At 37.1% G+C, this 26,102-nt stretch overlaps 1 protein-coding gene across 6 annotated transcripts; it reads left to right on the top strand.

Annotated features, from left to right (window-relative positions):
- Positions 1-4,417: 4,417 nt before the first annotated feature.
- Positions 4,418-26,073, top strand: LOC131239395 (F-box/LRR-repeat protein At4g14103-like). Of its 6 annotated transcripts, XM_058237114.1 has the most exons (6): positions 4,418-4,560; positions 17,291-18,523; positions 22,074-22,241; positions 22,633-22,704; positions 24,714-24,791; positions 25,225-25,346. In XM_058237114.1, exons 2-5 carry the CDS (start codon positions 17,570-17,572, stop codon positions 24,765-24,767), a joined length of 1,248 nt encoding a protein of 415 aa, XP_058093097.1. In that variant the 5' UTR covers positions 4,418-4,560; positions 17,291-17,569; the 3' UTR covers positions 24,768-24,791; positions 25,225-25,346. The 6 variants fall into 6 exon arrangements, with proteins under 6 accessions (XP_058093097.1, XP_058093088.1, XP_058093070.1 ...); XM_058237105.1 differs by having other exon boundaries at positions 24,714-25,365; XM_058237087.1 differs by lacking the exon at positions 24,714-24,791 and having other exon boundaries at positions 4,419-4,560; positions 25,225-26,073.
- The last annotated feature ends 29 nt before the right edge of the window (positions 26,074-26,102 follow it).

The raw sequence follows: 26,102 nt of genomic DNA, 5'->3' as shown, positions 1-26,102 counted from the left end.
GTAGTATTTCTAATAACAAATTTCGTAACCACCCAGTCTCTTTACTACTAGCCACCAAGGCCTTGAATTTAAATTCTATAGTGAAATGAGATATGCAAGTTTGTTTCTTGGATCTCTAAGAAATGACAGCTCCTTCAAGTATAAAGATTCATCTACTAGTAAACTTGAATTCATCAGAATCAGTGATCCAATTTGCATCACTATACCCTTCAAGTATATGGTAACCATCAAAATGCAGATCATCGTTAATAGTCTTTTACAAGTATTTCAGTACTCTATAAATAATATTTCAATGATTTAAATTTAGATTACTTATAAACATCATCAATTTACCCACTGCAAAAGCAATATTAGGTCGATTAGAAATCATATCACACATAAGACTAGGAATCACATTGAAATACTATACTTGAGATATATTACAACATTTATTTTTAATTAACTTGATGTTAGAATCAAAATGAATAGAAACTGGGTTCTTATCATGATGATTACTTTCTAAGTATCTTTTCATTTTTAAATACTTAAAAAAAATATTCTATGAAAATCTCTTTATTTGTTTTTGAACTCTGATTGTATGTGATAAGTTGTTCAAGGCTATCTCATTGGGCTTTATAGCTCACTCATTTATCGTAGATAATTAGTTTTAGGTGACGATTTAGAGGAGATGTTCCCAGAGGAAGAAGAGAGATACTAGAAGATTATTTCATAATTACTTTTTTTTTATTTCATATTGAAGATTTAATGTAATAAGGTTTATAGAGTTGACTACCTAATTTAGTTATTAAGGATTTGTCTATTAGAGTAGAGAGAAGTGATTAATGAATTAAACATGGATACTATAGTTATGATGATGATTCAGTGCATATTAGTTTATTAATATAAGTAATGGATAAATGTAAATTTGAATGTGATTGTATATGCGAATATGAATGCGCAATGGGACGTGAAAGTAATTAATAATATTAAGCATGTATTTATTATTTATCTCTCACCCTCAAACTCAGAACTAGAATCTCTATACTCGAGTGCCGAATTTAGGGCATGATAGACATATCATCTAACATATTAAAATTAATATAGTGACTGACAATATATTTCTTACTTCCAGTAGTCTCTATATTCATTATTTTTTCAAGCTGGTCCTATAACTCTTTAGGTGAAGAGTGATGGCAACAAATATAATAGTTATCACTTATTATCATGTTGAGAATATAATCTCGGTACATGTAGTAATCATTCTTTCATTTGGCTTTTCGAAGGATAACATTAGTTCATTTCTGACAAGTGATGAGACATGATATTTTATTACATAGATAAACTTGAGGGCAATGAGATAGAACTTCATTTATGCTGTCATTTCTTAAATTATTCGCAATAAAACTCATATATGGTTACCATAGTAATTGAGACTTTAAAGGAGGAAAGTGTCTTAAAATTGTTGGTTTTAATACAGAGATATGGTGGAAAATCAAAATATCACAAGTAAGAAATAATAAAAGTATTATTTGAAGAGCCGATGTACATTACAGTCACTACCTTAAAGATAAATTTATCTTTAAAAAGAAGATCTTTGATACACCGGGTCTCAATAACTCTACCCCGGGATACAACAATTCTACTCTGCAATGAATAACTTGAATCATGTACAAGCATGATTTCAACTACACGAACTCCTTTTTGCTTATAAGAAAAAATACAAAGAAAAACCTAAAAGACAGAGAGTTGTAGAATAATTTTTTCTCGTATATAGAATGAGAAAACGAAAAGCATTTATAAATAAATAGGAGTTTGTTGTTAGTCACGAGGCGTATGTAAGATGGCACACTAATAATATGTTGGCACATGACAACTCAATTATTACTGTGTCAACACATGACAGATTTCTACCCCATACGTACATGTGCATGACATTATCTATATAGAGAAAACAAAAATGCACACACTACACTATATTGTGTCATGCCATGTCTTGCCTCACTGTGACCACGGTTGCAGTTCATGTGCATTGCGAGATATTCATATGACATATTCTTAGTTCTCATTACAAACAACAAGTGAATGAATTTAATGTAGAGACTTTCTTATCCCACTTATTTTCAAATGTGAAACAGAAAGCAATACCAGAAAATTAAAAAAAAAAATAACTAATTCTATAAGGAGTCATTTGGATGCCTGCAATTTTTTTAGTTGTAAACACATTCAGTTTACATGCTATTATGTTTGGCTTTTAAGTGGTAATCTATTTATAGATAAACAGATTGTGTGTTTGGCTAGCCTGTAAAATGTTTATAATAAATAAAGTAGGTATTCATATTAGAGAGCTTAGACTGTAAACCTTTAAAAAATCGGTAAAAATCATGAAAGAAAGACTTGATTTTTTTAATTTTTTTTTGGGACCCTAAGAGGGTAGTAAAACACGCACACACTAAACAGATTGAATGTTTTCCACATATCATGGTGGGCTCCAAATGCAATTTATAAGTTTTTAATGGTGGACGTCCCATCCTTCCCTCATGTGGTCCATTTAATAATAGACGAGCTACTTTTTAGGGCCATAAGAGAGCATCAAGGGAAATACATGATGAATAGATTGAATGTACTATATATACACATTACGATGAGACCTACATATCATGTGTATATTAACCATTGTTTTCTAACATATATAATGCCTTTTTAGCTATAAAGATGACTTTTTAATAGGTTTAAGATTACAATTAACAGATGCAATTTGTTTACATAAGGTAAAGACTTTATAAGCAAATACATGCATTCAAACAACCTTTCTAATCGGATTACCTATAATCCATTTACAACTTAAGGACTTTACAAGCATCTAAACAACTCCCAATACAAAAAAAGAAGAGGAAGATAGAACCAAAAAATCAAATATTTTCTAATTATTTAAATTTATTTTTTACTAATAAGTATTACAGAATAACCTATCACACAAGGATTTGCTAAGCGGGCCAACATCTACAATTTTTGTTGCTTAAGAAAAACCAGTAAAATTTTCCTCTCCTATGAGGGAGTCACAGGAAACTCAGCTAAGTTAGCACACTTAATATGCAGGTGCTCGGAATTGTTTATTTGACATGTAGTAATTCAAATTAAATTGACTAAATTATGGACCGTAATGTCTCTAGTCCACATTCTCCAAATCAAAATTTTGACCAATCATATCATCTGATTCTGTCCACAAATGTTTGCTGAAATTGGACCATTGGTTTTTTGTTTTTTTTTGTTTTTTTGTTTTTTCATTTTAAACCTCTAATAAATGTCCACCAATCCACCAATGCGAAAGTAATATAATCAAATAAGCATATTTTTGCTCATGATGTATCTGAATCATTAATTTGAATCACTTTTATGCCACGTGTATAATTCCTAAGTGCATGTGTATCATCCTTCACACTTCCAGAGCATCAAAGTTCTTTTCTTATAGGTAAACAACTCCAACCCTTACTGATTAAGCTTTCTACGCAGGGGATCCGAAAATCTGTGACTCTCTCTATGCTGCGGAAACGGATTAGCTACTCCCCCTGCCACTGGCCAATGGCTGATGGTTGGTGCTCTGTGGGCCCCACCATAATGTAGGTGTTTCATCCATGCCGTCCATATATTTTTTCCAGATCATTTTATGGCATAAGACAAAAAATGAGGTATATCCAAATCTCAAGTGGACGACATTACAGGAAACAGTGTTGAATGAGTGTCGACCATTAGAAACTTTTTGGGGCCCATAAAAGTTTTGGATCAAGCTGATTTTTGTTTTTTCCCTTCATCTGGGCCTGTATGACCTAATCAACAGATTAGATGTCAAATAAACAATACAGTGGGCCTTAGGAGAATTTTAATTGTGGACATCCAATCAATATTGTTTCCTGTAGTGTGGTCCACCTGAGATTTATATCACTCTCATTTTTTTGAAAAACCTAAAATCATATGTAAAAATGGATGAAACACATACATCATGGTGGGACCCACGGAGCACGACCACCAGCCACGGGGGCGGTGGCAGGGGAGTAGCCAATCCGTTTCCTGCTGCTAAGTAGTAAACAAAAAAGAAAAATCTGATACTCTAGTAGAGTGTGACGGATGATACACATGCACTTAGAAATCACTTTTAAATTATACATATGGCTTAGACAAGTCAATTTTGACCGTCTAAATTATTGCATCCACTGTAGATGTATTGTGAAGCAAAAATTAAAATTATTCGATTATCTGACTATTAGATTGGCTGATATTTATTAGACGGTTGAAATATATTCTGCAGTCCTATTCCCACAAATAAGTGTCCACGAATCAGAGGTTAGGATTGTTCGACCAATCTAACATTTGCCTGTGAGTTGGATACAGTTCTGTGCATAATCTAGTCGGTTATATTTGAGTTAATATATGCCACGTGTGCAATTTCTGAGTGCCTGCGTATCAAGCGTCATACGCGGCCTGAGTATCATATAACTCCTCTTTGTGTATATATTCATCTTTCATGGTATGATTCTCATGCAACAAGGGAAAGGTTACGATCCTCAACAACATTTCGAAAAACAGGTACTCTCTCTCTCTCTCTCTCTCTCTCTCTCTCTCCTCTGTTAACAAGAAAATCTGACCGTCAAACCTTCCTTTTGACTCTTTGGTCCGTTTGAATTCTTGGGATTTTTTTTTTTGGGTTTTGGAGTAAATCATGGATCTTTAAAAGAAATCCAATTCCCTCTCTCTATCTCTGCGTCCAAGAAGAAAGGAAACCCGTTAGTAGTCTGCGTGACTACCTGAAATCGTATGCCTCGGGATGTCTTTCCTGCATCGGCCGCCATCAGCGGTTGGGGTCATTCGTTTGGTGCGTCCCATTATGGGATGTCTCATGGTGGCTGGTCAGTGGATGATCCGACAGGCCCCCACCTTGATCAGAGAAACTCCTCCAATTCAGATTTCGACGAGTAGAAACTCGTTAATTAGGTCATTGTTAGGATGGCGCTGGGCCATCTATGGTGGGGCCCACCGGATGTGTGGTTATGAATTCCCAGGGTGGGCCCATCATGTACACTGGATGCCTTTGTAAGAGTAGGAAAGGGGTTTTCCTTTATTACCTTTAATGATATTATTATAGTATATGGAAATTAGGGCGTGTTTAGATCATGGTTAAAGACTCAACAACTCGGACTGACTCAGTCCTGCGTCGAGTTGGGACTCCCCCAAATTGGGGCTGGATTGGCTTGACTCGCCCGACTCGGGGTGACGAGGTATTGAACTGGATTGGGTGCTACCTAATCCAAGTCTTAAAACCATGGTGTAGATTGAAGATGCAATTGGTTGCAGGAAGAAAGGAGGCAATTGGTGTCATCTGTGCTGACCTGGTGCACGTGTGTGAGATCTAGGCCATTCATCCGTCAGGCCCCATGTGATGCAATCGCCCCACATCCCACACGTGCATGCTCCACCCGTGTGGAAAAGAAAAGGCCCACTTTACTTTTTTAGCTTATGTATAATTTACTTTTCATTTATATCTCTATGTTACGAAATAAGTATTCTTATATTTTTCTTGCTTAAGTATTTCATTGTTTTAGGGATTCTCTGTTAGGAAATAAGCATTATTAGATTTTCTTACTTAAAGATTTTCCTATTTTGGAGATCTTGGCTAGTTAGGAACTAACCCTATTTTTAGACTCCATAGACTATGTTGAAGATTGTAAGCGCCCATTATAAACATGGCTTAGACCTGTGGAATAAGACACGGTTGAATGATTTTCTCTTTGAGCAAATTTTCTTGTTTCTCTATGGTAATTGTCGAGACGGGGAGGTGATCTCTTGTATAAGACTAGAGGATTGTTGAGCTTGTTCACAATTATTGCATTCTTTTCTCTTTTGTGATTCAAACTTCAATCCAGTATATTTAATCTTATTGCAATTAGTTTCTTCCTTGATCTAGTCTAGTTGCATTAAATTGGTATCAAAACAAATTTTGCTCTTGGGATTTTCTCTTTCACTTTTTTTTTTCCCTTCTCTTTCCCATCTTCTTTCTACAAATTTTGTGCCAATATACATCTCAAAGCTACCCTCAATTCCCTAAACTGCCTCTTATTTCAGCCCTTTCACTATAGACCATCATATAATCTCAATGTCACCTAAACTATCACCCTATTCCTATCCCAAATCCCATTAGTAAACAGCCCATGCTCTATTATACACCCAACCTTCCCAAAGCCTTTTTCCAGTACCTATATCTTTAAAAAAAAAAACCTATTGTCTTATAAGCACCAAAAGAGGGACGAACTACAATTGTGAGATGACTGTGAAACCTGAGGATGGGATTGTATCGACCCTGCAACTAGTGTCGATTTGATCACGAAACAGTTGGACGATATGGAGAACTCGTTTCACGGCTAGAGTAGATACTTTGGAAGGGTGGGTTACTGTTCTTGAGGAAGCATGAAAGGAAATCAATCCAAACTGTTAAACATTTGTGGATGTTCTTGAGGGAGATTTGGAATATGGGAATGTTAACTCAAGGCATCTCAGCAGAAATGACGATTTTCACAAAGAAGAATATGAGCCTGGCTATGGGATCTAATAACATTGCTATGTGCAACTGTGAACAAGAGAAATGAACAACCTTTTATGGGACTATCCAAATCATCCCCATGAAGGATGGAGTGTTCACACCAATGTTTTGAATAGCGTCCATAATGTAGTTACGATGCTACGTAGTGTTAGCAAATAGCATAAATCCCCTGTAGTACTACAACGGTTATAAAGTATGCGTAGTGTATATAGCAAACATCATGCTTCTGTTTTTTTTCATAAAATATACTTGTATTTTGTATTTTTTACTTTACTTTGAACCTTTGGGATTTTAATTTCTTTTCATATTTGTGGTTCCAATTAAACATTATTAATGAAAGTGGTTTGTTTAGAAAGTTGTTGATGTTATAATGATTTGATTTGGTTTATATATGTGGATTGGTGTTTGATAAATGATAATTAATAACTTGTTTGAACATGCTTATTCTTGAAAAAAAAAAGGAATAATCTTTTAGGAAAATTTATATTTTTTTTCTTATTATTTATTATATTTTCCCATTTTTAATTAAAAATAGAAGTATTGTGTAGCTTACACTACATGCTATAGAGGGTTGACCGCTACACAACACGCAATTGTCATTAAAACATTGGTTTACGCTGCGAAACCTGCTAAGCATGTCAAGATTGAGATTCTAGATTATGATGGTAATTTGGATCCAAAGGTGTTTAATGTTCGGTTACATTTAATGGAGCTATAGTTTCACCATTATGAAATAGAAGAATTCATTATGTTTTGCTACCTTAAAACTTAAGGGCACCACTCAAGGCTGGTGGTACGCTTCGATGAAGATTTACAGTGATGTGGCTTTCCTCCCATAATCAACTGGGAGGAAATGAAGGTGAGATTGAAGCAAAGATTTTTGCCGCTAAATTATGAGACGATTTCTTTCCAGGAGTTCTTCACGTTTCAGCATGACAATCTGACTATGGAGGAATACACACAACATTATTATGATTTAATAGGAAGACAACAAATGATGAGTTATTGCAATGGACTATGGCTTTCCTCCCATAAGCAACTGGTGACTGTTTAGCTGAATAACGTAGACGAAGCGTGTTAGAAGTCTTGAAAAGTGCAGGAGCAGAAGTTGGTGATAATACACGGCAACACTCAAGGCGGGGGCTATGTATCCACCCACCCCATTGCTAATGATAGTGCGTTTGCAACCAGTCACGTCTCATGGTAACTTTTCTCGGGATTTCAAAAATTAGTCAAAACTCTACCTCTAATACTCTTCTTGAAGCGGTGACATAAAGGGAAAGTTTGTTGCAACAACTTAGGGGAGGTTAACCAATACTTGCTTCAAGTGTGGTGGTCGTGGACATTATACAATAGAGTGTCCTTCTCGCAATATGTAGTTTTGTGAGGGACAAGAGGGGAATGGTACAAAGAAAACTTCATCATAAACCAAGTGGAAGGCAAACATTAAAGCGATCCAGTAGATGACGATTTGGAACTTGAGGAAGGCCTAGATGGTCATAGCAAAAATAAGTTATCATTGGTGGGCAGGAGGATTCTGACGACACCAAAAGAGGAAACCCAAGAAGATTGACTGAGAACCAATACCTTCCATATATGAGTATTGTGTGGTGGAAAGGCTATTAAGGTTGCTATTAACATAGGCAACAATATGAACGCGACCTCTGGAAGTTGAAACCTCACAAACATCCTTAGCCGTACAAGATTGTGTGGGTGAATGACACGTTTACCCCCATGACCAAGAGGTGCTTTGCGAACATCTCCTTGGGTCGTTACATAGAATCACTTTGGTGCAATATTATTCAAATGAAGGTCACACATATATTATTGGGGTGCCTGTGGATATATGATAGGGATGTAACTCATAAAGGCCGCAAGAACACTTACAACTTTATGTGCAAAGGAAAGTTCATTACTCTCAACCCTATGAAGGATAGCGAACTTGAATAGGCAAATCTAGCCTCCACAGTGTTGAATATGCACTGATTCGTGAAGGAAAGTTGGGAATGAGGAATCATGTATGCTCTGGTAGGATATAGGACTGATCCAGCTAATGATGTGGTTGTCTAACCACCAAAGATTTTAAGATATTCTGTTCCAATTTCATGATTTGATCCTTGATGAACTACCGAGTGAACTTCAACTCATGCTTGACATTTAACATGCGATTGATTTGGTGCTTGGAGCTCCATTACCAAATCTTCTAGCATACTGAATGAACCCAATAGAGCATGTAGAGCTTCATCGACATGTGAAGGAATTGCTAACCAAGGGTTTCATTAGTGATAACGTTAGCCCGTGTCTTGTGCCAAAATTGTTGACACCAAATAAGGATGACAACTAGCGAATGTACATTGACAGCCACACCATCAACAAGATAGCGGTAAAGTACTATTTTCCTTTCTTTGCTTAGATGACATGTTGGACATGATGGTGAATGCTATAATCTTTTCGAAGATTGATTTGTAAGGCAGGTACCCACCAAATAAGAATTCATCTTGGAGATGAATGGAAAGTTGCTTTGAAGACAAATGATGGATTGCATGAGTGACTAGTCATGCCTTTAGGCTTAACAAACGCACATAGTACATTCATGTGGGTGATGATGCAAATTCTACTACCATTTATAGACAAGTTTGTCGTCATGTACTTTGACAATATCCTCATCTATAGCCGTTCATGAGAAACTTTACATATATTTGAAGAAGTGTATTTTCATGAGTTTCGGTGTGGTCTTTCTGTTCGTTGTTTCAGCAAAAGGCGTGGGCTGATTTTGAAAAGATAAGAGCTATTGTGTAACATCTCGAATTTTCGCGGCCTGAGTTTATACTCGTGCCCGAGAAAACCGGGTGTTAATAATTGAATGAATTAGATGCTTTAAAAATCGCACTATATATATTTCATTTAGATCACATTCAGTTACATTCATGAAGGTAAACCATTCACGAGGATAAAATTGACTGTATTTATTATTTTATTAGAGCAAAAGAATTCAATAAATTATCAAATGCCATCTCAATGGAAGTTTATTATATTATCAAGTTTGCAGCGGAAATATAAAACTAAATTATAAAACTATCTTCTTATTCTTTCAGTATAATCTTCCATAGGGAGATAATCCTCTAGGTCTTCAATCTGTACATTACCTTCATCATCTGTACAGTTGGAGAGGGTTAATGCCCTACTCAATAGTGATGGTTATCCTTTAAGATTAACAATAATTCAAGATATTCATAAAAGTAATGTAATGGTTCTGATATGTCTTGTACTCCACTACTACGAGTGGTATCAGTATGCGCAACAAATATGTATATGAATGCATGCCTAGCAAAGTGTATGCCGCTCACCATACGTAGTGATCATCACAATATGGAATATAATTCATAGAAAAACCCGACTCGCCCCGCATCCCATAACTACGGAGATTCGTTGGCGTATCCAATGTTAATGTGGATTTATGCGAACATCTCAAGGCGACACAACAACGCGGTTGAGAGATTTACGTAACACGATGTGTTCATGGAGCAACTATTTGCGACATCCAATCCTGAAAAGTGATGTAACACGCATGACGCTTTACTCACATCGATTGTGCACTACGCTAACCAACCCAAGGGATTACGTGTCGACCAAGAGGGCCGCTACCCGTAACGCATTACATCCACGATGGATATTTGCATCACTAGTTGTAACACCTCTAACACATTACTTGCATTGTCAGAGAAATAATTTGAATCATGAGGATTTTGGAATTCCAAGACATATGCCCAAGCCATAAAAGTAGATACCATAAGGCCAACAAAATAAGGAGGATAGTATCAATGGCTAATTCAACAGATAGGAGAGTGGCAATGGCCAACTCAACAAAGAGGAGAGGAGCAATGACTAACTCAATAAAGACGAGAGTGGTAATGGCCAATTCAACAAAATTGGTAAAGGCAAGGGCAAGGCTTGTATCCATCGCCCCATATAAAATAATATAGATCACTCGTAATTAACATCATACCCTAATTCCTATAGGGTAAATAATTGTTGGTTGTAAATTAAACAATTATAGGGAAAGAATCATAGTAACACGAAAGTATAACATGAAAAAGGCAGATAAAGCATATTAACTCAAATTACTGTAAGCTTAAAGGACTCCCTCACTTTTGCCTTTGATCTAAACCCTAGGTAGATCTCCATGTAGGAAAGCTTCTACATGAAAATTTTCCACATGAATCACGCCATCGTTTGAGCAAGAGGGAGACACCATACATATGGAGAAGGAAGAGGGCGTCTAGGCTTCTCCTTCTCTTTCTCCTTGGGCGTGTGAGTGAAGAGGGGAATGCATGCTCTTTTTATAAAGGAGTGGGCGTGTGAGAGGGGGTGTTTTCACATCTACTTGGATTGAGTTTCTCCAATTTGACCCTTTTTAACGATCTTTTTTTAAATCCAATTCATCCAGTGTGTCGGAGTCATCGAATAGGGTCGGGGTATATGATTTTCTTGGTGATCTGAAAGTTAGATTGGCCTATTTTGAAAAATTCTCCTAATGGGTGCTAAAACGAACCTGATCTCAGTTAATAGTTCACACTTACTGATCAGGGCCCAATTTTGAGAGAAATGTATAGTCGGGATAGGCAAATGTTGGACAAAAGTTGGTGGTTGATGAATGGTGGAAAAGGCTTAAATCTGAAATTTCACCTTTTGCACCAAAAGGAAGGAATTGGCTTTAATGTTCAACGGTGTAGGATTATAGATAGGAGTCTAAATTTTGTATAACCTCGTAGTCATATGAGACCAAAGTTTGGTCCAAATTTGATTTGCGATGATGGAAGGTAGGAAGTTGTTAAATCGGAAGATCCAGATTTATAAGGAGTTGGTAATCCTCGAAAGGATAATTTTGCGCCTAAGGAAAAGCCTACCAAAGTGGGGTCTTCATATTTCACACTTGTCTATGTTATGAGCAATCCAAGTCGTTCATATGAAGGGAAATATCCTACTATAACTACCCACGAAGTTTCTTCACTCGATGGACATCAAAATCAACGGTTAATGGGCTGATTTGTCAATTGGGTCACTTTTATAATGATCTAAGGGCTGAAATTTGACACATATGGTTAATTTATGATATATAAGCATAGTATAAATTTTCACATCAAACGGATCGTGGGAACCATGTGATCTCGAATTCAAGGAGGTTAATGGCATTTTCATACTTATTGCTGATATGAGAGTTTTGAAAAATCTAATGGTTTTACATGGTTATAGGCATGTTTTTAAGTAATTCTTACAAAAGAACTTATATTTGAATCATTATGAATAAAAAATTATTCGCCAAATTAATTAAAGGAATATACATATATCAACCAACATAATGGATGGTCAGATGACATGTTAAGAATATAAAAACTTGATGGTTACCCTGATCATGTATGTAAGTGGGTTTACGGTTAGTTTTGTAAACGAATGGTCACGAGTGGATTTTTAGAGTGATCAAGAGGCAGAATATGTATACCATTATATTCAAGTGACTTGTTCACATGTGTAAGTTTCTCAGATTGTGGTATTGATGGTGGGTTAAGCATATTTATATGTGGTGAACAAGATGAACGTATCAGAATCTTAATTTAATATGTGTACGAGTGGAGGCAAATATCCGGTAATTAGTTTACTATGATCGAGTGGTCCAAACTCAAAGTGGACGGTTAGATATCTTTACCTAGCGGTAAATATTTGGCTGAACGGTTGGTTATGATGGGAAAAGTGAAAATACTTGGGTATATGATGATCCTATCTCAAAATCAATGGTCAAATGGCTTGATCTATGAATGAAGATTATTCCCAATAGTCAGATTCATGTTGGAGAATAGATGTAAGGTTAGGATAGCTAGATTGGTATTGCACACATGTACATAATAAGTTAAAATTCATGGTAAAACTTGAGAACTTTCAATACTCGGGTAGTGAAAAGTTCCGGGTGTTACATATTGTCATTGGCCTACTCCCAAAAACATTCATAAGGTTCACAGTTTTCATAGGCTAGTGACGTTTTATCAATGGTTTATTTAGAACTTTAGTTCCATCATGACACCCATTACTGAAGTGTCAAGGCCGGTCCATTTGAACGGACTAAAGCAGCAAAAAGATATTTAAAGAGATCAAGCAAAAAATGGTGGAAGGTCCAATTCTTAGGCTTCCTGATCTTGAAAAGGTGTTCGAAGTTGCCTATGATGCATCCCACAAAGGCATAAGAGGTGTCCTCATCCAGGAAGGACATATGGTTGCCATCTTTAGCGAAAAACTCAATTTGGCAAGTAAGAAGTATTCTAAATATGCTATTGTATAAGCTTTGGAATATCAACATCATTACCTCATTCATTGGGGGTTTGTGCTCTATTATGATCATGAGGCATTACACGATTTGAATTCTTAAAAGAAGTTGAGCGCAAGGCATGCTAAGTGGAGTGTTTTATATTCAAGCACTCACATTCAACCTAAAATGTTGCGTTGGCATAAAAAATAAGGTAGCATACACCCTCAGCCGAAAATTACAACTATTGTCTAACTTATCAGGTTTTGTTATTAGGATCAATGAACTTAAAGGAGACTACAACAAATGATGATTTTGGGAATGTATTTCAATACTCATTACCGGCTCGGGCATCGAGTATCCATGATTCATCCTGCATGATGGGTACTTATTCTATAATATAAGAGTGTGTCTTCTTAAAAGTTCATTTCGATAGCTTGTTATATGAGAGCTTCATTTAGGTGGTCTCATTAGTCACTTTGGTATTGACAAAATAACAGTCGTGGTTGGGGACCATTTCTATTGGCCGGGTTTGAAGAAAGATGTCAGAATTGTCATTCGTCATTGTTGTGTGTGCCAACTAGGTAAAAGTAGTATGCAAAATACTTGTCTTTATACTCCACTGCCTGTGCCAAATGCTCTATGGGAAGACATTAGCATGGATTTTGTCATGGGATTGCTTAAGACTCAATGTGGCTATTGACTCTATTTACGTTGTGGTCGACACTTGACAGATTCTCAAAGATGGCCCATTTCATTCCTTGTAAGAATACATCAGATGCCCTACACATCATAAAGTTTTCTACAAAGAGGGGGTTCATCTACACGGTGTTCCCAAAACAGTTGTATCTGGTTGTGATGTTAAGTTTATAAGCTACTTTTGGCTCACCTTATGGTCTAAGATAGGAACTAAATTAAAGTTCTCAAGTGCTTATCATCTGTGAACAGATGGGCAGACTGAAGTCGTCAATTGCCCCATATCCCACACGTGCACAATAAAATGCTCACTTTCCTTTTTTAGCTTATCTATAATTTCCTTTTCTTTTATATCTCTATGTTAGGAAATAAGTAATCTTAGATTATTTTTTTCTTGCTAAGTATTTTCTTATTTTAGGGATTCTATTTTAGGAAATAAACATTATTAGATTTTCTTGTTTAAAGATTTCTGCCATTTTGGAGATCTTGGCTAGCCATGAATCTTATTTTAGATTCCAATAATTATATTGGATTCTAGGAACTCACCATAAAAAAGGCTTAGGCCCATGGAATAAGATAGCTGGATGATATTCTCTGAGTAAATTCTCTTGTTTCCCTATGGTAGTTGTCAAGGGGTGGGGGGTGAGGAGTGATCTCTAGTATAAGACTATAGGACTGTTGAGCTTGCTCACAATCATTGCATTATTTCTCTTTTGTGATGCGAAATTAAATCCGGTATGTTAAATCTTATTGCAATTAGTTTCCTCCTTGATCTAGTTGCATTATGATGTAGCCTGATTTTTGGGCTAGGACATCCAGCCTATATAGGCCCCAAAATGTTTGATGAGCTTGGTTTCTGGAAGAATTGTGGCCATAGGGTTGAATGAGATATATTTGTATGGAACCATGGGCCCCAATCGGGTTCAAGGACATGCAACACATGTGGGCCCCATACTAGCAAGATTTTTGCTTTTCTTTTTCTTAGTTGTTAGAGTTAAAGAGATAGTTGAGCTAGTTTCCTTTTGTATTTTGTAGATTTTAGTGTGCCACTTTTTGGGTTCCAACGATGTACAAATGACACAAAAATGGCCATGTTTGAAAGCCTATTGAGTTAGCTTCTAGACGAGCCCAAGATTATGTGATTCTATTATCATTTGAGTGAGATATGGCCTCTTTTTTGATGATGTGTTAGGTTTTGGTGGGATTAAAGGCTATTTTAGTTGTTTTAATATTTTATTGAAATAGATGGTTATGATTAAAAGTAATGGATGATTATGATTACATTATGTTTTCCTTGCTTTGTGGAAAAGTATATAGACATGTAAAGACTCTTCTATGACTGGTTATGATGATTATTATTTGGTTAAAGAGAAGCCTTCAATATAGAGTGAACATAAACCCTTCCTTTCATTTGGGTTGTATAGATCATTGCTCGTGCATCCCACACCACAGTCCATCATTAAAACCCATAGATCTTTGTGGAGTTCCTGTACTGGTTTTCTTCCTTGTTCCTGCAGACCTAAGCAGTTTTTCATGCTTGAATCTATTTGGGCCTGCACCAGCATGTGTGTGGACGGCCCCACCTGAGGAATGACCCAGATTTTGAACACGTACCATTCTATCCTTGTGCAAATTGTATTAGCAGTTCTCTTTTATATTTGGTACCTCTATTTATATTTCTTGTTTCATAATGATTGGATTTTTATCTCACAAGCTATTTGCTATTGTTTACCTTTAATCTAATAGAAAGCCACACAATAACTGCCTGATAAAATGTCACAAAAGAAACTGATATTTGCTATGTTTATATATGCATAACTGCAGCTGAACGATTGCTGGTATATGTGCACATATACAGCTGATCCAATGCCTCTAGAAGGACAGAAATAGTTCCGCCTCCACATCATTTACCATACATGTAGCATTCATGGACAAGATCAGGGCCAATTATTTTGTGGGCTTTAGCATTTAAATGTCCACTCTGGTATCTGATCAATGAGCCATTTAAAATTGAATGTGATCGATAACTACTCTGTCTTTTAGTGTCTGTACTTAAATGGTCAGGATTTACATGTCAGTCTGATTTATTTTTGGGTGTTTGTAGCCCCAATTTGTTGGCCTAAGGCTTTGATGACGATGACGATGATGATGGCCCATTTTTACTATTGGACCTGCTGAATATAATATTTTTGTCCGCGTATGCCTTCAGTGAACTATATGGAGATCAGCTCATATATAATAATAATAATAATAATATCATGTGAGCATGACTTGATAGGAATTCTTTTTTTCTTTATTTGGGAGAAAAGCCCTCTGCACGAGAATGATAGGCCCAACATGATCACCAATGCCTGTTGGATGGGGGGTCCACTACAAAGCAAATGTCCCAAGATCACACTCATAAGGTTATCACAGCCATCCAATCAAGGACCTGAAAATGGATGGCAAGGGTAACAACGATCTTACTGTTCATTTCACAGCGCCTTAATTGGATGGTTGCAACCATCCAATCGGGCTGATATTGGGGCCATTTGCAAATATAGAATGACCCGTTCCTATCCAATGGCTGACTATGATGGCTGGTATTTGGGCCCACCTGGTCCCACTAGGATGAATTTGTGCTGGATCATTGCTCATTATCATGCAAAGAAGGGGATCAGGCATGGCCTCCAATATGGCATGCCCTCAGAACCAGTAACTTATATTAATTGCATGTCAAAGCAAAGTAACTGCTTCCTTCACATCCATTTTGTTTATATTCCTGTATTAGAATTTCCCATGTTATTGACACAATTCAAAACAGATGTTGTAGCGTCCGACAATTCCAACTCTTTAGCATTTGCAGTACCTAGTGTTTTAAATAGCGGTAGTGTATTGCGTAGCGTTCAGCCCTTTGTAGCATGTAGCATAAGCATGTTGCGTAGCATTCAGCCCTTTGTAGTGTGTAGTGTAAGCTACACGATACATTTATTTTTTAATTTAAATATATGATATGTAGTAAGAAAAAAAGCAAAAAGCATAAAAAAGCCTAAAAGATTATTCATTTTTTTCAAGTATAAGCATGTTCAAACGAGTTATTAATTATCATTTATGAAAAGCCAATCCACATATATAAAGTCGTAAACCTAATCAAATAATTTTCACACCAACAACGTTCTAAGCAAACCACTTTAATTAATAATGTCTAATAAAAAACCACAAGTCACAAGTCACAAGTATGAAAAGAAATAAAAATCCCACAGGTTAAGAGTATGAAGTACAATACATATGTCATCTATATAAAGTGGGGTGTTGGAAAGGTTTTTTAGGTTAGTTTTAAAGGTTTTTTAGTGTGTGAGTTTCGCACCAACGTTAACAAAGGATCACCACCATTTTAAGGAAAGTAAACAAAGAAATGTTTGGTTTTAACTCTACATTTTAAGTTTTTTATAACATGAGTTTTACACAAATTTTGACATACAAAACATTAAAAAAAACATTGTAGCAAACAAACAAAACTTAAAAAATAATAATAATTGTAGCGTACGCTATGATCCTTGTAGCTGTAGCGTACAGGAGATTTATGCTATTTAGCTACACCATGTTGCGCTACAACTATGCTACTCTATGTAGTGTATGTTACTGCTACACTACAAGCGCTATTTCAAACACTGGTGCCTCTACATGTGTTAAGTAAATTACAGTTTTCTTTTTGTATTCTTGATTTGTTTTCATGAACATTTATGTTTCAGGTGACTTAAAGGCCGTTGAACACTCATTGGTTGTGTGAAAAAATCTTGAATCATCTACTCAAAAGCAATCTCAAGAATTGATCGAGTGTTGGTGCTTTATGAAGTATAAACGAGGGAAGTTGTAAAAGCATCTCAACTGTCGAAATCCCTCATTATGACTTTCAGTCTATTGGTAGTTCCATTAGACATTACCCAGCTATCTTTAAGCAAATTCTTGAATGGTAGAATTGTTCTCCAGGGATGAAAAGAAGAAAAAGAAAAGAAAAGAATTGATGCATAATGAAACATAGCTTACAAAAAACAAGTGCAGATCAGATGAACATGAACCATACTCGAAAGCGTCAGATGCGAGCAGATGCTGATGATCAAGCTGCCGATCAAATCAGCAATTTACCAGAAGCCATTCGTAGTCACATTGTCTCCATGCTCCCAATGGAAGAGGCTGTGGTTACCACCGTTTTGTCCCGAAGTTGGAGACACATCTTAACTTCTCTCACCACTTTAGACTTTGAATACTCCCGTTTCCCTCAAGTAAGACGCCGAGAACAACTCTTCATCGATTTTATCAAGCGGACTATAGCTCTTCATAACAGGTCGAATATAGAAAAGTTCCGTATGTCTTTTGGGTTTTATTTCAGATACACTCCTCTTGTCAATGAATGGATTGGTTTTGCTGTGGGCTGCAACGTCCGGGAGCTTGATCTTGATATCCCAAAGTTGGAAGATGCCAAACTGCCTTCTTGCCTTTTCACTTGTGAATCGTTAGTGGTGTTGAAATTGAATATGAACGACTCTGTTCTTAAACTGCCTGTGACCATTGAGTTTTGTCGGCTCAAGACCTTGCATCTCAAATGGATCAGCTTTTCCGATGAATGCTTGACACGGGGACTATTTTCAAGCTGTCCTATGCTCGAAGATTTGAATTTCAGAAGCTGTGAAATGAAGGAATTCCAGATTTTTGACATTTCCTCTCCCTCACTCAAGAGCTTGACTATGTTTTCTTGTGGTCTGAGAACATCTAAGCTCAAGGTTTCTACGCCGAATCTCTTATCGTTCAAGTACATAGGCTATATGGCACAAGACTATGCTTTGGAAAACCTTTCCTCTCTAACTGATGTGGACATTAATTTTTTCGGGTCGACTGCTGATGAAGATTACAGTTTTCACTGGGGTAAACTATTCAGAGGCCTCAGCAATGCACGAGTCTTCAGGTTGGGGATTTCATGCATTGGGGTATGCTCCTTCTTTCTTTGTATTATGTGATATTTTACAGTGCTCGTCTCAAGAGTTTCTACTGTGCACTCAGCTTTTCAGTTTTACAAGTGGGGCCCATGGTTCAGTAAGCCAAACTATTAATATGACCCATGGACTGGAAGAGCCTAGCCATCAAAAGTTTGACATTCTCTTGGTTGAATATGGATTGTTGTTGTATTTTCTTTCTTAAGTGTCTATTTGCTGGTCGCTCATTGAAGGGTTTAGGATTTTCCAATGTGGGAGAATTTTGTGGCCATCCATAGAGGATCCTTCATATCAACAGGTTGGATCACTAAACCATGTGCCCTACTTGTACCAACTGACGCGAACATGTTCTCGAAACCATTGGTCACTGCATTTTTTAAATATATTATTTACTATAGTTCTTCCAATAGGTTTTGCAAGAGAAATACTTGGGAGGCACACCCCTTCTTGCCCACCATAAGGTGATCTGGGCTGTTCATCTTAAACATTCCCCCATAGATGTCCACACAACAAAATCTTATTGATTGGAGTTACAATGGCGGGCTAGAAATAATGGCCCTGATTTGACACAAATGTATAGGTCACAAGGATTGGCATGAACAATATGTCACAAGATGAGTGCAGCTGAAATGAGGATGTTGAGATGGATGAGTGGCATGACGAGGAAGGATAGCATTAGAAATGAATGCATTCAAGGGAACTTATGAGCAGTGTTTGGAGTATCAGTATCGCTACAATTTTTGCTAGCTTGGGATACATAAATAATATTGTTATCGTCAATAATATTGCTGATTCCTGGAAATGTGGGGAAACATTGGGGAAACATGGGGAAAATGGTGGAATTTTTTAGTGAAGATGCTAAAATACACATTTGCCTATTTAGGAATCAAACAATAAGTTGCCTTTAATGGGGGCTTAAAAGCATGTATCATTGACTCATGGAAACGTGAGGAAAATGGTGGATCCTTCCATCCAACCATTCATACATGCATGCACATACATACAAAAACACATGCATGATCCATCCATCCATGCTTGCGCGCACACACTATCCATCCATCCATGCGTACATATACACCAATGTTTTAAACATCGAATAGCGTGTAGTGTAGGGTTTAACCCTTCGAAGCATGAGGCGTAAGCTACATAGTGTGTGACGTAAGCTATACACTACTTCTAGATTTTTAATCAAAGTTGCTCTTGATTGCACCAATTTCATGATATTCTGCACCAAATTAGAATGATTAATAATGAAATTTAACAAAATTTCATGATATTTGGTGCAACTAAACGCAACCTAAAGTAATAGGGAAGGATAATGATCAAGTATAAAGGTAAAGAAAGAACAACGAAACTAAATTTATACTGTCAGTTTGTTACTTATATTATTTTACTAAAAGCATTGAAAAGATTAACTATTTTTTTTATATATTAAAAATAGAAAAATGTAACAAATCATAGAAAAAATTAGTTGATTTTAACATTGTAGTGAAAAATTAGCTTGTAATGTGAGCTATGTAGTGTGTAACATATGCAAATTAGTCTTGTAGTGTAGGCTACACATGACTCAAGCTTTTTTCATGAGCTACATAGTGTTGAGGCTAAGCTACACTACGTAGCGTAGGCTACATGCTACATAGTGTAACTATTTAAAACACTGATATACGTACATAGAAATATGCATTTCATCATACAACCATGCGCCCATAAAAATAATTGTAATAATAAACAAATTTTTGGCGAGATCGATACATTGGCGATATTATTGAAATATCGCCGATACACTGGCAATACAAGCGACATCTAGAATTTGCACATTCGAAAATATTGGTGATACATTGGGGATATCGATACATTGGCAATACAATGGACGCTTGGAATTTACACAGTCGAAAGTATTTGCGATACATCGGCGATATTGATACATTGGCGATACTTAATGATATATCACCGATGCCTAGAATTTCTGATACTACCAATGTTATCGGTATCGTCAAGCTGGAGATACGAATAATATTGGGTATATTTCGATAATATCAGGGATACTCCGAACAATGCTTATGAGTATCACCATTAGGCAATATGAAGAGGAAAATTAGACATGGATTGTTCATGTGCAACGGAGACCAGTTGATCCGGTTAGGAGTGAGTTGGTGCAAGTTGAAGGCTCTAAAAGGGCAAGGGAAGGCCCAAAAGAGCATGGGTAGAGGTAGTGAATGAAGACTTGATGACCCATGGTCGAAGTGAAGACGTGGCCCTTGATACAGTGGAGTGGAGGATTAGGATTCATGTAGTCTACTCCCAATTAATTGCGATAAGGCTTAGATGATGATGATGTTGATCTCTAATCATCAGGATTTTTGTTAACACACATTTTTGCGTCATAAGGGCCACAATGACATGTGGAGCAAGGAATCCAATCGTTTTCATTGTTAACATGCATTTTTGTGTCATACGGGCCGCAATGACTTTCCCATAATGCTGTAATTGGACTAATGTGGGGTGATGTGGCATTCTTGGGGGCCTGGAATTTTCTTCTTGTCTTGCGCACCATCTTTTTCTTAAGTATCGAAAGAAAAAGAGAAATGCATAGCAGGCACATGCCAGCTGGCACATTTGTTGGAGATGGGCTGTCTGTCAGGTGGGAGTACAATGAGGATGCCCCAACTTATCAGGTAGGCTACAGTGCATCAAACAAATGGACGGCTAAAAAACATTGGGCACATTTTTTAAGTTGTTCATTTCTTTTGAACATTGGTCCACCTGATGCGTGAACCAGTATAATTTGGTCAGATCATCTATATGCTGAGATCTTCCTGGAGTTAGCTTGTATCTTGCATATATGCCAACTAGTCACATTTGGTAGGGACTGCCATATGCACGTGTGTGGGATTAGTGAAACTCTATGTTTATCTATTTGTGTTTGTGTGTCAATGTCTGTTTCTTCTTGGCATTGGATACCCCAAGATTTATTTGACTACCTGAGGCTGCTTTTGGCTTGGGCCATGAGAAAAAAATCTTTCGCAACTTTTGGATCTTTGATCTTAGTAGTTTTTCAAAAAGAAAAAGAAAAAAAATAATAATAATCATGAAATAGTACTCATGTGGATGAAAAAGGAGCTCCTCGTTTCAAATGCAACACAAAGCCACATTTTACAACTTTCGTAAGTTCTATTAAGAGTAAAAATCCCAAATTGGCATTTTACTTTACTCCACTCCTAAAATGGTCATGAGCCAAACACAACCCTAATTCCTATAGGGGGAGTTTGGATGCACTATCTAATTGAATTGCAATAAATACTCAAAGAAGTTGGAAATAACGATTTTGTTATTTATTATTATTATTTTTTACTTCCTTAGCATTCGAATTGAGGGGGCTGCCTCCAGAGGGTCACTTGCTTGTTGTCAATGCTAGGAAGTCAGTGTTTTTTGTCATTTACTAATTCAGTTTATTTCCACGATGCAGCCAAACACAGCCTTACTGGTCCAACATTTTCTAATCTGCTTTTTTTTTTTTTTTTGCTTTGTCCTGTAATGTGTGAAGTTTCTGTCAAGAGCACGAGATTTATTAGAATGGCTGCCTAGATTCTGCAATCTTAAGCATTTGAAGCTGACTTCCTTTCCTAACAAAAATCATTTCCAAGCAATATTCTGCTTGCTCGAGAGCTCTCCCAATCTAGAGTATCTCCTTGTGGATGTGAACGGAACTGAGGTAATCAACAGGCACTCAAATCTTCTAGTTAATCCATTTTCAATGCTTCAATATATGGATGAGTGAAATGAAATTGCTACTTGCAGTGAGGTCAAAGGTGACCTAGGCGGACGCCTAGTTGGGCCTGTTGCACCTTGCTTGGACCCTGGCCAAGGTGTTTACCTTGGGCGTGCGCCTAGGTGCACCTATGTTTAATGTGACATTTTCTCCGTGAGGCACAGCCTTATGGGTACCTCATTCATTTTTATTTCTTTTTGATAAGAAAGGGCTTTTAAGCTCTATTTCAACTTCTTCTCTCATTTCTTTTTAGATTAATGCTTGAGATATTCTTCCTCCAACTTCTAACAACTTTTCTCATTTCTTTTTCTTCTTGATTTCTTTCTTCCAATAGTGTGTTAAGGTCACCACATTGGACTTCTTGAAGCAATTTGAGTGTTCGTTGGTGCCGCACAAGATACTAAAGGTGAATTGAGGATTTTGGGGGAATTGGAAAATTTAGGTTAGAGGATTTGGGGATTTTGAAAAATTGGATTGTAGGGTTCGGGAATTTTAGGGATTTTGGAAAATTTGTGGTTTTGGATTGGTGAATTGGGGGATTTGCATAAAATGGAAATTTAGGGTTAGGATTTTGGGAAATTGGAAAATTAGGATTTAGAACTGGGGAATTTGGAAAAGTTGGGAAAATGGGGTTTTGGGATGAGAGGAATTGAATGGTATTGAGTTTGACTAAAATTTAAAGAACAACTTATATCTATAAATAATTAAATATCAGTATTTATTATATTAAAAATTATATCTATAAATAATTAAACATCAGTATTTATTATATTAAAAATTTGCTTGCAATCTCCAGGCATGCGCCTAGGTGTTTCAGGCATTATAGGGGCAGGTGTGCGCCTGGTGCCTTTAACTACACTGGCTACTCTTGGAGGAATTCGAATCCGTCTCTTTCCTGCATGAGCCAATGTGGGATTTGTGTGAGATCCAGGCCATTTGTTAGGTGTCCACATCATTGTAGTTGTAGGTACCCTAGCCTGAAAATCAGGCTGGTCCTATCATCAGGCAGGCCATATTAGTGAGACAGAAGTACGGTCAAAAAGAAATTTGATAAATGCAAAGTCAATTTGCCAAGACAGATTGAAGAGGGAGATTCATGATGCGTGTGCCAATTACATCGCATGACAGTCAGTTCACTCATCGAGTTGGTGCACTGTGAACACGTCCCATCCTGAACATCAAGCTTCTCATTCTTCAGATGGGCCTTACAAGTACACTGGGTATAGACTGTTGGTCATTTTTCAACTGTTTATTGTTTTCAAACATGTGTCACTCGATGATTGGACCGCCCTGATTTTTAGGCCAAGCCATGTTCACATCAGACCCCATCTGATGAACGGTCCAGCTCTCATATACATACCAGGTTGGCAAGTGTGCCAAAGACACTGTTTGGAGTATCCCGATATTATCCGTATCTCCAGCTCGGCGATACCGATAATACCGGTAGTGATACTAATAACACTATTAGTATCAGAAATTCCAGGTATTGGCGATGTGTTGCTAAGTATCACCAATGTATCGATATCATCAATGTATTGCCAATATTTTCGACTACGAAAATTCCAGGTGTCGCTTGTATTGCCATTGTATTACCAATATTTTCAACCGTGTGTAAATTCCAGATGTTGCTTATATTGCTAGTATATCGGCAATATTTCGATAATATTGCCAATGTATTGATGTCACCAAAAATCTGTTTATTAAAAATAATTCCATTTTTTTTTAAAATTATTTTCTAATTTTATGGGCACATGGTAGTGTGCAATGTTCAAATTGTCGACGATAATATTGATAATATCACGATGTTATCGTTATCACCACATGTGTGATATCAAAACCACAATCTTTCTTTTCCTTTTTAGTTGTCAATAATTTCTCGTGAAATATCATGTTTTGTTGAAATTCTGAAATGCGATGGATATTTCGATGAAAGGTTGGATGGATAGATGGGATTGATGGGATGGTTGGATTGATTTCTTATGGCAGCATATGCTTTTAAGCCCACATTAAATGGAAACATATTCTGTATGCATTCTTTTTGCAATTTTTTTTATTCCTAAATTTACAAATATACGTATTTTAGCATCTCCTAAAGTTTCATTGAAAAATTCTACCATTTCCCCATGTTTCCCCAATGTTTCCCTGCATTTCTGGTTATTGGCAATATTATTGGCAATATCGATATTGTTTCCATATACCCAGTCAGCAAAACTTGTAGCAATACCGATACTTTGATCACTGGCCATAGATAGCCTCTTCAATCTTTCCTCATACAAATTACCTTGACATGTCTCAAAGAATTGCTCAATATCCACATTCGAAATGTGTTACCTACCTTGAGGACCAGATTTACCTGATTTCAGGAACAGGGATCATTAGCAAATTCTTTGAACTATCCTTTTTTTTTTTCTCCAGACGTGTGTTACATCTTGTGAGCATGTGCCATGGGTGGTTCTAGGGCCCAGGTAAAAGTGGAAGGTTGATATCCAGCTGGTAACCGTTTGTATAACTTTTGCCCATCTACCATTTAAAAGCCAACCCCAAATTGCTGCAAGAAAGGCTATAAGATGATGACGACATGTGTGTCCCATCTGTTTTTTTTTTTTTTTTGAAGAGTCATGAGATTTGTATTAAAGGAAAAAGAAAAAGGAAACAAGAGGGAAAGGAGCGGATCCGCTGAGGAAGCGGATTGATTACACTCCTAGAAAGATAAGATTGCAGCCCTTAAGACTGGTCTCATTTCCAGGCCACATCATGTTCCCTGTGGGTTCGGTCCCGCCACCTGTTGAACAGCCTGTATCGCACACACATGACACATTGTCATGTAAGGCAGGTCGAACCTACTAGTAGCTTTAGCAGGGTTCTTTGGGTAAGCAATCGTTCTTTAGACCGACTTTTTAACTATTCAATTTCTGATTTTATCCAGAAACCCATCTGGGTGCAACCATACACTGTCGATTGGCAAGGGTACATGGAATCAAGAGAGTTGTCACTTGAGTGCCTGGAATACCACCTCAGGACAGTTGAGATGAGGAACTTCCATGGATGCGACGACGAAGTCAATTTTGTGAAACTTTTGTTGAGAAACGCAAAGGTATTGGAGGGAATCACCATAGCTGCAGATGACAGCCAGTCGGCAGGGGCTGCTTGCAGGGGAATACTGAACTGCACAACAGCCTCTTCAAACGTCCACATTACATTTCCCAAGAAATCTGAAGTTCATATTGCACCACCGTCCCGTTGATTGATTTCATTGCGAGACAACAACTCAGTAAACTGATTGTACAGGAACAGGTAAAATACATGTCCAACTTGTATTCATGTCGCCACATTATTACCCTCCAAGCACAAATTCTCTGTAGGTTGTCCCTTATTACTGTGCAAATTCCTGTGTGAGGCCCATGTAAGCCTTCTATGATCAATGGAGAGGTATGTGCTTTAGTTTGCACATGACCGAAAAATAGCCATGATTGGATATTTAAAGCCATACAATTAAGATCATGCAAAATGGATGGCAAGTGTAAAAATGATCTCACCATCCATTTTGCAGGCCCTTATTTGAGTGGCTCTAATCCCTTGATCTGGGGTGATACTGCAGCCATACCATGTGCAGTCTACTGTGGACCCTCCTCTCTGATGTTCCACCATGATCATGGGTGGGCCTGCTTGGGCCCACACATAAAATTATTGCCTTAATAAGGTGTGGACAATTCTTATTGGACTAGCTCTCCCTTGTATCCGTGCAAATCAAGTGACTTGATCTCCTGTTCCGCTGTGATCCGTGCCACCCCCCCCCCCCACACA

The sequence above is a fragment of the Magnolia sinica genome, chromosome 1 (genome assembly GCF_029962835.1).
Source record: "Magnolia sinica isolate HGM2019 chromosome 1, MsV1, whole genome shotgun sequence".
NCBI lineage: Eukaryota > Viridiplantae > Streptophyta > Magnoliopsida > Magnoliales > Magnoliaceae > Magnolia > Magnolia sinica.
Note: the sequence above shows the minus strand (reverse complement) of the source record. Positions and strands in the feature narration are given on the sequence as shown.

Excerpts from the sequence above, each read along its gene's own strand:
- LOC131239395 (XM_058237087.1), top strand. The coding sequence starts at position 17,570 with ATGAAACATAGCTTACAAAAAACAAGTGCAGATCAGATGAACATGAAC. Across the intron at positions 18,524-22,073 it reads TGGGGATTTCATGCATTGGG|TTTCTGTCAAGAGCACGAGA; the intron begins GTATGCTCCTTC and ends TAATGTGTGAAG. Across the intron at positions 22,705-25,224 it reads TGCCGCACAAGATACTAAAG|AAACCCATCTGGGTGCAACC; the intron begins GTGAATTGAGGA and ends GATTTTATCCAG.